Source organism: Heloderma suspectum, chromosome 11 (assembly GCF_057233095.1).
Source record: "Heloderma suspectum isolate Gila_16-S chromosome 11, 16-S_ref, whole genome shotgun sequence".
Taxonomy (NCBI): domain Eukaryota; kingdom Metazoa; phylum Chordata; class Lepidosauria; order Squamata; family Helodermatidae; genus Heloderma; species Heloderma suspectum.
Window position 1 is genome coordinate 43,461,792 of NC_139468.1, and position 12,378 is coordinate 43,474,169.

General features: G+C 50.8%; 1 protein-coding gene across 3 annotated transcripts in view; it reads left to right on the forward strand.

The window, feature by feature from the left end:
- Positions 1-12,378, forward strand: part of FRMD5 (FERM domain containing 5) — a 225,967-nt gene that overhangs the window by 161,277 nt on the left and 52,312 nt on the right. For all 3 annotated transcript variants that reach the window (XM_084817685.1, XM_084817683.1, XM_084817684.1), the window contains exons 2-3: positions 8,267-8,371; positions 12,287-12,329. In XM_084817685.1, coding sequence (XP_084673811.1) covers positions 8,267-8,371; positions 12,287-12,329 — 148 coding nt within the window. The remainder of the gene's footprint in view (positions 1-8,266; positions 8,372-12,286; positions 12,330-12,378) is intronic.

Consider the following 12,378-nt stretch of genomic DNA (forward strand, 5'->3'; position numbering starts at 1 on the left):
TGCTAAGGAGTAGGAAGACTTGCCAATGTGCGTGCATCTGGGTGCTTGTTTCCCAGTCGGCCTTCCCAGACTTCCGGAGCTGCTTCTACCAAAGAAGTGCCCCCCCCATCACCAAAGCAGATGGTGGTGAGAGCAGGTAGAAAGCAGGATCTGGGCCCCAAGCACCTGCCTGCAGGGAAGCACAGTGTAAGGACTGGAGGCAAGAATAATGGTGTCTTTCCTCCTAGAACTGCAGGAATCCTGCACCTTACACAATGCCATTATTTAAGGCAGCAAACAGCCAGCCAGGACTTTTAATGGGTCCATCACAAGGAGACAAAGTGGCTTCCCTCCCTGTGCTGCCTGAGTGCTGGCAGAGGTCTCAGCAGAGCACATAAAATAGGCTTGCATTCTTACCTACTGCAAAAGCTGTGCCTTGTTAGCATCTTTCCAGTCAGTGCTTTCACCTCCAGCGCTACCACCCGGATAAAAGTGGCCTAGAGAAAGAGGGTCCAAAGGCATGCCGTGCTGATCTACCATGGCAGCTAAGTAAACAGGACCCTTAGCAGGACTCTGAGCTCCTTGGAGAAAGAGGAACCCAAAAATATGTATGTAACTGAAAAATACAAAATAAGCATGTTTGGCTTAGTGCCTGCTTGAAAAAGTGGGAAATTCCCAGACGTTGGTCTCAGGAACAGTGGCTATCTCAATCACAGCATGATCAAGGAAGTGCCTTGTAAAACAAACTAACAAACATCTACACTCAATATACAGCATTTAGCTCCTCCTGCTATAGGGACCCCCTCCTTGTCCCAGCCCGTATGGTTTGACTGTAATCTATCAGTTCAGCTGGATATTCATAGCTCAGAGCGATGAGACTTATTGGACTTGATTGGACTTTAGTGTTGGGCTGTATTGTATGGATTTATGTTTTACAGTGGTTCTACGCTGATTGATTCTATGTTGCTCAAAGAATTTAGGTTATGGGGCGACAAACAAATAAAGAAATCATAGAATAGTAGAGTCAAAGAATAGTAGGGTTGGAAGCGGCCTACAAGACCATCGAGTCCAACCCCCAATTTACTGATTTATAAATAAATAAATAAGTAAAATTAGACTCACTTTAAAGAGTGAAGGCTCCCTCTTTGGTTCCTTGTGAAATTCAAATTACTGTCCCTCTTCCTTGCAGCAGAAGAACAGGGCAATGTTGGAGACTGTAGAACCATAGAGCTGGAAGGGTTCTCAAAGGTCATCTAGCCCAGCCCCCTGCCAAGGCAGGAAATCCAGTGCTTCAGCATCCCTGCTAGGTGGCCATCTGGCCTCTGCTTAAAAACCTCTAAGAAGGAATGCACACCAGCTTCTGAGACAGTTTGTTCCACCAGCAAACACTTTGTACCATCAGGAATTTCTTCCTAATGTTAAATCAAACTCCCCTGTTTTTTAATTTACACCCATTGATTTGGGTCCTACCCTCTGGAGCAGCAAAAAATTTGCTCCATCATCTGTGTGACAGTCCTTCCTTCACAGGACTTCGTCTCCAGGCCCCTCACCATCTTTCCTGGCCTCCTTTGGACATATTCCAGTTTGTCAATATCCTCCTTAAACTGTGGTGCCCAGAACTGGACGTGGGACTCCAGGTGAGGTCTGGCCAAAGCAGAATAGAGTGAAAGGATTCCTTCTCACATAAAGCCTTTTTGCCGCTACATTGCACTGCTGATTCAAGTTTAGCTTGGAGTCTACTAAAACCCTAGATCCTTTTCATGTGTACCGCTCTCAAGCCACATGCCACCCATCCTGTATTTGTACAACTGAATCTTCCACCCCAAATGTAGGATTTTACACTTATCTCTGTTGAAATTCATTTTGGCAGTGGTGCCAGTGTGGTGTAGTGGTTTTAGTGTTGGACTGGGACTTGAGGGATTTGGGTTCCAGTCCTCACTTGGCTGTGAGGCTCGCTGGGTGACCTTGAGCCAGGCACTGATGCTCAGCCTAACCTAGGTAGGATTGTTGTGAGAATAAATTGGAGAGGAAGGGGACCATGTCAGCTACCTTGGTTTCCTTGCAAGAGGAAAAAGGGTGAGATAGAAATGTAATAAATAAAGAAAATAAACAAATAAATAGCTTTGGCCCAGTTCTCCATCCCCCCAAGTTCATCTTCAGTCCTGTTTCTGCCTTCTAAGTTATTGGCTTCCCCTCTCAGTTGGGCATCATCTGCATACTTGATGAGCATCTCTCTCCCCCACTTCATCCAAATCATGTGTAAAGATAATGAACAACACAGGGCCCAGGGCAGAACCCTGCAGCTTCCCACTTGTCACTTCTCTCCAGTTCAAGGAGCTGCTGAGCACTTTGGGGGTCTGCTCCATTGACCAGCCGCAAATCCAGCTCACAGTAGCATCACGTAGGCTACATTTTGCCAGCTTGCCAGCAAGAGTATTGTGGGAAACTGTTTTGAAAGCCTTGCTGAAATCAAGGTGTACTATGTGCACAGCATTCCCCTGATCTGCCGAGCTAGTAACTCTGTAGAAGAACAAGGCGATAAGAACAAGCCGTGCCGGACTAACCTTGAGACATTGGTGCCGACCCTTCGTAATCGCAACGCAATTGTCGATGCAGCCGAGCACTGAATGGCATCCTCGCCTGGGTTTCTGTGCTGGGTTTCTGGGTTTTCTGTGCTGGGTTTCTGGGTTTCTAAAGCACGGACTGGAGCAGGCCAGGAGAGAGTCTGCCAGGGGCCATGTGATGCCTTCAGGGAAGTAGCATTGCTGAGGTAAAAATTACTGTGATTAGATGCTTTCGTGCAAATAGCAGCTCTTCCTGCGTACTGAGGCAGCTGCTGCCTCTCTTTGGTTTTGTTGATGCCATATTGTTAAATTTTACTTTGATAGCTCCATGAATGTGGATGCCTTTTATGTTCTTCTGTCAAGCACATTTTGGCAGTAATAGACCTGACGTCATCTTCTTGTCAGACTGACAGTCAGCTATAGGAGGATGTCAAAACCAGGAAAACTAAGTGGAGACTCATCCCTGTGGATGCACATTTTGGAAATTTCAGAAAGGGGACTTCCCTATCTCCCCTCATTGCTTGTTCTTTACCATGCCTGTGGCTGTAGTTCTTGCAAAGCTTGGAGACTCATTTGCTGTTTGCAAAAGGTCACATCGCTCAGCTAGTGAATGTGGATGTGGTGGAAGCCTGTCATTGCGGTGGCAGCTGGAATCCAGGCTGAGCTTGGTTGTGTGGTTGTTTTTTTTAAAATAATTTTTATTGTGAATTTTTACAAAAAAAACCCAATCTGAAAACATTACAAAACCTTTAAAAAATGAAATAAAAATACAGCATATTCAAAATCCTCAGTTTCTAACTTTACAATATTTGAGAAAAAAAGGGAAGAAAAAAAAAGGTTACACATAAACTTCAGTAAAAGCAGACCAAATATCCGCATATAAGTCCATTTGCAAATTACGTCTATAGGACCGCAAGGAGGTCAAATCAGTCAGTCCTAAAGGAAATCAACCCTGAGTGCTCATTGGAAGGACAGATACTGTGAAGCTGAAGCTCAAATATTTTGGCCACCTAATGCGAAGAGAAAACTCTCTGGAAAAGACCCTGATGCTGGGAAAGACTGAAGGCAAAAGGAGAAGGGGACGGCAGAGGATGAGATGGCTAGATAGCATCACTGATGCAATGCATATGGACTTGAGCATGCTCTGGGAGAGAGCGCAGGACAGGAAGGCCTGGCGTGCTATGGTCCATGGGGTCACGGAGAGTCGGACACGACTGAACGAGTGAACAACAACAACCACTCTTTCAAATGTTGCCAGTGTTGTTCAGTCTTCAGTCCATTGCATTATAGGTGGTGAGCTTTTATCTTTCCAGTGTTGCAGTATCAGTCTTTTAGCAACCGAAAGGGCGCAAAAAATCCTTTTATGCTGACCATGTGTTACGTTCCAAGAAGCAGCTACGTAATTTAAAAGAACATTTTCATCAGTAAATATTAAAGAGCTTTCCAATACAAAATTTATCCATACAATAACTTCCTCCCAAAAGGAGGCAGCCATTGGGCATTTCCAAAACATATGAATAAAAGAAGCATTGAGTGCTTCTTTTAAGCACTCCAACACCTCCATTGCACTATGTAATGAATAAATAAATCCCAGCTTGTTGACTCTTTAAACTGGAAGCACCATTTTGCTTTCAAATGCAGTGACATTTAGCATTGTGCAGCAGCAGATCCTGGAAAATGAGCTGTGGCTAAGGCCACAGAAGCGCCTCAGTCACATGGCCCCGCTCCTTGGCCAGTGGCTGCTTGATCCCTTCTAGCTCATTTGCTCAGCCCTCTTGCAGGATGGAGGGATGGCCCCCAACCTCCCAGCATTGCCTTCCTAAAGAAGCCTTGCCAGCTGTCAGAAGCCGCAGTTAATCTCGACGAGGTGACTGTGCAGGCAGGATGGGCCTCCAGTTTCTGCGTTGGTTCACAGGGCAAACCAGAGCCTAGTCACTTTCACAGCTGGCAGACAAGGCAGGTGGGTGTGAGGCATGGAGGCCCTGGTCCCAGTTAAGGCAGCACGTTTGTACATACGAGAGAATTCTGGCCTGATGATCAAGCTAGATGCCAAACTGAAAAGAAGCAGAACCAAGTACATTAATCGGTTAATTAGCACAATTAATCAGTTCATTAACTGCAGGTTCAAGCTCTGATTTTCAAGTGGGCTCGGCCCTGCAAAAGGTTGTTTGGTGCTTTCACCGTGTAAAGCAATCAAAGCACTGAATGTGCTTTGCAAAGAGGCTTTGGGGCTATCTGTTGAAGAGAGACTGCTGTTGTTGAATGTCTGTATATCCCCTGGGTATGGACTGTCATTTTAATTAAGTTGTGAATCAGTAAAAAAAAGGCAGCAAATGTTTAAAACTATAGTTCTTATTGGATGACAGACTGACACAGGATGAAGGAACCGAAGAAGATGGGCCAGGGCTGAAATTCTCCACAAGACTTGACAGCCAAGATAGAGACTGAGGCCAAAGTAGTAGACTTGCGTTTCCCCTGTTGCAGGGCCCTTGCATGGGCGAGGAATGCAGGCCGCTCGATAGCTAAGGGCCTGGACACAGACTGCATGGAAAGCCTCTGGCCGTAAACATTCCATGCACTGCATCCCCCTCTGGATGGGCAGCTTTGTATGCTTCTGTGCGGTTAAGTGCTGCACTTAGTAGTAGCCACCACCGCTGCCTGACAACACTGCTTTTGCCCCAGCTGATCCTGCTCCTTTTATTTTTCCTCCCTCTGGCAAACAGTGAATACTACAAATGGAGCTTGAAATTAAACTCAGCCCTTTTCTCTAATCTGCTACACTTTCCGTCTCAGCGGGAGGTGTCTGTGTGTGAGTGAGTGAGAGATTGGAACAAGCCATAACGATGAGCGACGGTAGGGCAGGCACAGCTGGGACCCTGGAGTTGCCACGAGGCTGCACCGGTACCCTTCGTGTCTCAAGCAGTCATTCTCAAGCAAATGAGAACCGTGTCTCTCATCTAGACAGAGCAAAGTTTGACCAGTGCTGGGGGGTCTGGCTGTGCCCCCAAGTGTCCTCTCTTCAGTGGTGTTTCACTTCATGGGAGGCAAATAATGTGACTTCTCTGTCAACATGTGACCATCATGGTCCACATTCCTGGTGGAGCCCCCGCCCCCAAAATGAGAAGGAGGATAGATTGAAGATGATGCATCCTTTGTCGAGAGGATGGGCAGGTGCCAACCAAACCTGTTGCGGTGGGCAAGGATCATGGACAGAGCAGTCCAGAGCACACAAAACCTCATACCTAAACACAAATTTTTCAATGTATTTTCTCACAATATATGCATCTCTCAAAGTGCGCATTTCTAAACCTATTTAACTTTAAAATATGCATATTTATATGCATTTTGGTAATTTTTGAGCAAAGAACTGCATTGCAAAATTTGGGGAAGTGTGAAATGCAATGCATAACTCTGTTCCAATCCACAAATTAGTCCAGGAAGTTTGCACTGGAATTTGCACGGCACTAATTCCTCAAGCATCCCTGGCAATGATGCAAAGGATTGAAGCTGGCATTAATTACTCCGGAAAAGCCTTGAACCAAACAGCAGAGTCATGCAGCTTTGGAAATAGCGCTTCATGGCCATTAGGGGAGTCGCTATGCCTTGCACCAGATGAATACATGATGTACCCTGGGTGCACTTAGTGTTTTTGGCTTAATGGTAGTCTCAGTAAATTCAGGAACAAGCCTTATTCACCACCGTGGGAGTTACTTTTGAGTAGACTTCCCAGACCTATGCCCGATGCCACCCATTTTTTTCCCTTTCCCTCTAAATACCGGGCTTCCGCATTAGCAGGCACCCCTAAATAAACGTGCTATTGCGTGATAGCACAAATGTGTGATAGTGCACTTTTGGGAGCAAGCCTCACTGACTACAGCACAAGTTAGCAGGACTCCCTGAACTAATGCACTATTGTGCAATAGCACTATTGCATGATAGTGCAAATGCGTATTAGTGCTATTTCGCGTTTGAATGATAGAGTGATAGCGAGTTACTGACATAGGAGGTATGCGTAGTGATGGAAGAAAAGTGCAATAGTGTTGTGATAGTGAGAGAGGGGGTAGAGGTGCTGCTGGAGAACTGGGGCTTTTTTTGCTGTCAAATGATGGTGATGCCTTCTAAATGTGCAACTGAGGATTCTGCAGTAACTACCTCTAGAACTGCAATCTGGCTGGGAACTTTCATGTGTACACCTCATCTCACAGCTCTTTTAGTAGTGTAAGCCTTAGCCCCTGATAGAGTAATGGCTTTAAATGTCCAACATTGATACAGTTGGTGGCTGGTGAATGGGGAGTGCTTACTTCTGGTTCGCGATGTAGCGCTAAAGCGCTGTTTCGATTTAATCTTTTAATTAAAAACAACACTCTAGTGGCCAGTGGGGAAATGGCAGAAACATCAGGGAAACACCGGTGGGGAAGACATTGGGGAAACACCCCATGACCAGGGTCACAGTGAAAGGCACACCTCTAGGCAAGGCTAACACACTGGAGTAAATGCGGAGGGTTGGTGTATACCACAACAGAAGTGCTGACAAGCCAAATTAAGGAAAAGAATCAGACTGTAAGCAGTCTCCGGAAATCCGTTTTTTCCCTGGTAAGCTCTGGGGTGGCTGCTGGGTGGCCATGATGCCGTGTATCCCTAACGTCCTCCACGCGCAGCCGGCTCGGGGTGAATCACTTGTGGAAATAGGCCCCCTGTCCAGAGCAGAGCCTTGCAGTTGGATCGTGGCTGTCCTGATGTCGCTGTCAGATACTAAGTCAGCAGCAGCACTGTGTTTGTTCCTCACACGCAGTGAATTGTTTCTCCGAATACCAGTTCAGGTCTTCCTGTGCTCATGATTATGTAGCCAAAACCACACACACACACACACACACACACGACAGAGCGAGAGAGAGAGAGCGAGCAGTAGACTGGGATAACCCTGAGGCTTGCAGATGCTCAAAAAATCTTTAGGAGGAAAAAAGCACTAAGGGGTGGGGAGGAGAACCCCCAAACCAGCCCCATACAAACTCAGTGGCACAGAATGTTGAGAGACACGCACACACAAAGCCCCCCTGAGCGCCAGGTGGGAGGGGGAGTGGCATGGAGGGCTGGAACCCGAGCGCCAGCTGCAGCAGGGTCTCCACTGGTGGTCTGCATCAAATTCGACATGCTCACCCTACGCAATGCTCTTGCCTTGATTCTGTAGTTTTGCAAAGGAATTGGTTGTCGGTTACTTATTCCAGAGGTGTGCGGAGGTTATTCTGCCATGTTTGTTGGGGGAGCTGTTTCAGGCCCAGTGTGGAGATCCACACTGAGGGCTCTAACTATCAGGACCCCCCGCAAAATGCTTCTGAACGCTGAAGTCTTGATTTAGCCTTCTGGGCAGAGGAAGCCGTGAAGGGCTGCTGGGCATCCGCTGGGTGTTGGGGCCTCGAGGTGCTGCGCACGCTCTCGCTCGGCTGCTAATGCTGCGGCTCCCCTGGCTTGGTGCTGGGCCGCTGCTCCTCTCATGGCCTCCAGGTCCCGATTTCCCCCAATTTTGGCGGCATGTCCCCTAAACGCCTGGCTTGCCGGCGTGCACCAGGATGTCTGAGGATCGACGCCAGCACACTCCGCCCCATCCAGCATGGGAAAGGCCTGCCTCCGCCAGTCGCAAGAGGCACAGCTGCCAACAGCCTTCTCCACATGGCGTCCTGGCTGTTTGCCCATCCCCTGATCGATGCGATGTCATTGTTTTGCAGAGAGATGCCAAAGGCCAGTGCCTCTTCGACCTCCTTTGCCATCACTTAAACCTCCTGGAGAAAGACTACTTTGGGATCCGCTTTGTAGACCCAGACAAGCAGAGGGTGAGTCCCAGCGAAAGATCTTCTTCGAAGGATCTCAGCAGGCCAGGCCTGGGCAGTGTCCAAAGCCAGTGTGGCCCTTGGTGCTTCAGTGCTCTGCACTCCCCCTTGCTCTGCAGAATGGACACGCTGTGCAGACAGACGTGCTACACGCAGACCTACTTGCTTTGCAAGATGCGTTTAGGGTGGAGAACTTGGCCTGCCTGCTCTCATCCACAGGGTTTCCGGCGGTCTCCCATTCAGTTGCTAGTCGCCCCCAGACCAGCTTCGCGTCAGAGAGTGAATGCAATGTGTACAGCCCCCGCTGGGCTCCCAACCGCAGCGGTCAGTGTGTGTGCCTGATGGTCGTGGTTGAGGAGAGCTTTGGTGGCTCTTGCTTTCCTCCAGAGTGGGGCCCTGCTTCCCCTCAGCAGGAAATCCTCCCCTCAGTGTGAGTCGCTTGTCAAGATGGCACGGGCAGGACTTAGCCTCCCCCGCAAATGACCTCATTCGGAGTTGCAGCGGAGCTGCTCACAAGCCTAAACTGGGCACGCCTCAGCAAATAGGCGTCAGACTAGTTCCTAGGCTCCTCTGAGGAGGAGGATGCATAGCATGTTGCTCACACCAGTCTGGTCGGAACAGTCCGTCACCTGGCGAGGCCTCCTGATGCCTGCACCTCAAGGCGGAGGTGGCAGCGGCAAGGAGCAGCGGAAGGAGGAGTCGGAGATCTGACCCCCCTGACCGCTCACACCACTCCGGGGTCAGGAAATTGGCCTCAGAGAGGGGGACACGGGAGTGTTCTGGTGGGCAGGAGGGGAGGGGACTGGAGGGGCCAGGACACGATTTACCTTGAGCCTCCTCCGGCCTCCTTCCCTCCCCCTTTGAAGTGCTCTCGCTACACAGGGTGAAAAGCCCATCTAGTGAAAAAAGCAGAGATTGGAGGACAGGGTGCCCAAGATCGCCTCCGCCACTCCTCCCGCCCTGCCTAGGATCTCGGGAGCCTCCGAGTTTGGGGCTTCTGAGCAGCGAGGACGCGGTCCGTAGGGCGGTGTCCTTAAAGTCACAGTAGGAGATTTCCCCTGTCACTGCCCAGGCAGCAACTGAGCACTGCTGTGCTGAAAAGCCATTAGTCACATTCTCTGAGAACGGGAGTTTGTGTGTCCAGAGCAGAATCGGGCGGTAAAGAGGGTATGCCATTGCTTCACTGTACGCCCACCGTGCAATTCAGCACGCATGTCTAGTGCCTGGAGCAGTCTGAGTGTTGCTGAGTGGCATGGGGCTAGGCCATTTATTAGCTGGCCATGTGCTGAAGCAACCACAGCCCAACACTGCATGGATCCATTCCATGCACGTTCTCAGAGCCGAACTCAGCAGATGTGTCTGACAGTCGCTCGACTTATTTTTTAAATGAAAAGTAGTCATGGGAGGTTTCACGTTTGATTAGAGAGGATGCTTAATTCTTTCCCCCTGGATCATTCCCCCCCAGCCCCCCCCCCCCCAGCTGCTTTTCCACCCATGAGAGAAAAGATACCTTTTCCTTCAGCAGCTGGAGGGAGCCAATTTTGAGCAGAAAAATGGCCCATATGGAAAGAAATGTATGTATTCAAAGCATTTTTATCTTGCTGTTCAGCCGCAAAGCCTCCCAGAATGCAATATAAAAGGCACAGCACAAAAGGAAAAAGGGATTAGGGGGGAAGAAGAAAACAAGCAGATGCAGTCACCAGTTCTGCAAGTTACCAAACCCCTGTAACAGGCTGCTGGAATGGGGCAGGGCAGCATTGTGGCTGAAGTCGTCCCTGGTTGTTGTGTTCATAGTGCGGCTGGGGGGTGCGTGACACAACTCTGCAGACTCGCCCAGTGTTGTCATCTCGTCTGCTGGCGGGATGGGCGTTTTAGGTCGGGGGTGGGGAACAAGTGTGAGTTGGGGAGCCAGCTTGCCCCCCTGGAGCCACCTGTGGCCCAGATTAGGTCAGGGGGTGGGAGCCCATCTATGGCGCCGGGGTGGGGCCCCTCAAGCCATTGGGGCCGGGCAAGAAGGCTAGCTGGAGGCAGCCTCGTCCCGCACAGGCTGTTCCCACCAGGCAAAGCTCCGGGGGCGGGCTTTGCTCTGCCAGGGCTTTCCCCAGCTTGGGGCAAGGCCCTGGCTTCGCTGCTCCGCCCATTTCCCCCTGCTGAGGGTGTGGGGCTTCGGGAGGGGCTTCGGGGTGGGGCCGCGCTTGAGGCTGCCTGAGCGGCCATGTCTTCAAATGCTGAACGTTCTGTACGAGTCATAGGCGGCGGTGTCCGTCTCTGGGGCTGCTCCCCAGGGCCCCGGGGAGGCAATTTTCCAGGTGGGCTCCTGGATGCGTCTTCGCGCTCGTGCCCACGTGCCTCAACGAGGGCATGCACCCAGGCAGCATGCAGCGCCCAGCCGGCTGTTTCACAAGCTGGGCTGGCGCATGCTGCGGGGCGAATGACGCCGCGGGAGGCCATCCCTCTCCTCTAGTCGACCCTCTCTCTCAGCCATTACAGTTGCGTCCCGCCTTCCCTCCGGGGGCTACATTTGTATCCCCACAACAGTCCTGTGTGGTAGCTTAGGCTGAGAGGGAGTGACTGCCCAAGGTCACCCAGTGAGCAGTGGATGGCATCTCCTGGTCCTCAGGCGGCAAAATGCCCTGGACCAGCCTGGCGCTGGGTGGGCGCGTGGTCCTGTCCTGCTCCCCTTGCCCTGTCTGAATGGGTCAGTGAGCCTGTGTCCCTTTCTTGAGTGTGGGTGTTTTCATGTTTTCTGTGTCTGGGCTGTATGCTGTCTAACTGGAAGCGTGTGTTCGTCTCTGAATTCTCTGTCATGGATGAGGTATTAGTCTTTTTCTTCCAGGAAAGCGTGGAAGATGATTTTCGCTACAATTAGTAGTAAAAACGTGTTTTTGACCTTGTACAAACAATAGCTTTCTTTGACTGTGTGTACGCGCGCGTGCACGCACACATGTCATGTGTGGGTTCAGTACTGGGGTCAGAGTAGGGGGGCCGCTACAAGCTGCCAGCCCCAGGGCTCGTCATGGCCTTGATCCGGTCCTGTGCTGAATGATGCCTGCCAGGCAGGCCCGGCCCAAGGCAGCTTGCTGCCTGAAGCGCGCCCCGCCACTGCTGCCCTGCTTCTTTTTCTTCTGGTGGGGGCAGCTGTGGGGGCACCGCCCACCCTCCCACCCAGTCTGCTCGGCAGCCAGCTAACCGCACTGGCCACACCCGCCCGCGTCCTTTTTTTGGCGCGCATACCTGCACCCGCCTCAGTGCCACTCCTGTCCTCCCTGTCAGCTGCTCCCAGTTTGTTCTGGGACCTCTCACAATACTTCCGCCGACCCCTCGCAAGCACCCTGCAGCTGCTGCACAATGTGGAAGCAGCTGATGGGTGGGAGTCGCAGTGAAAGTGCACCCAGAAAAGTAAGCCGGTGGGCACGCCAGCTGGGTTGGCCAGCCAGCCAGCTGCCACCCAAGCATCTTAGGTGGGGCACGAGGGAGGGAGGGAGCGAGCGAGCGGGCGGGCGCGTCCTGGTCCTGCTGGCTGCCTGCAACTCATCACTCTTCCCATATTCTGCCGCCTCATGTGCCCACATCAGGCTGCTTCGTGGCGGGGCCGCCCTGCTGCCAAGGGACAGATGGGGGAAGGAGGAGTGGGAGGAGCTGGTGTCTCAGCAGAGCTGATGCTCGGCCCTGCAGAGCTGAGCATCCCTTCCCTCCTGCCAATCAAATTTGCAGCCTCCCATGGCTGCTTTTCATTGAACAGCAAAACACAGTCGCTGTGAGACGGTTACAGAGATCTACCACTGCCCCATCTGTTTTATGGCCAGTTCGGTTGTATGAGTGAGCCCATAGTGATCCCTTGGTGAAACCAAATGTTTTTCTGGCTAGTCCTTTGCTTTGCTTCTTTCCTTTTGAAAGCTTCTTTCTTCTCTATTTCAGCACTGGTTGGAATTCACAAAGTCTGTTGTAAAGCAAATGCGATGTAAGTATTGTATTATTAAGAATGCTGGGACAGGTCTGACTTCTGGAAC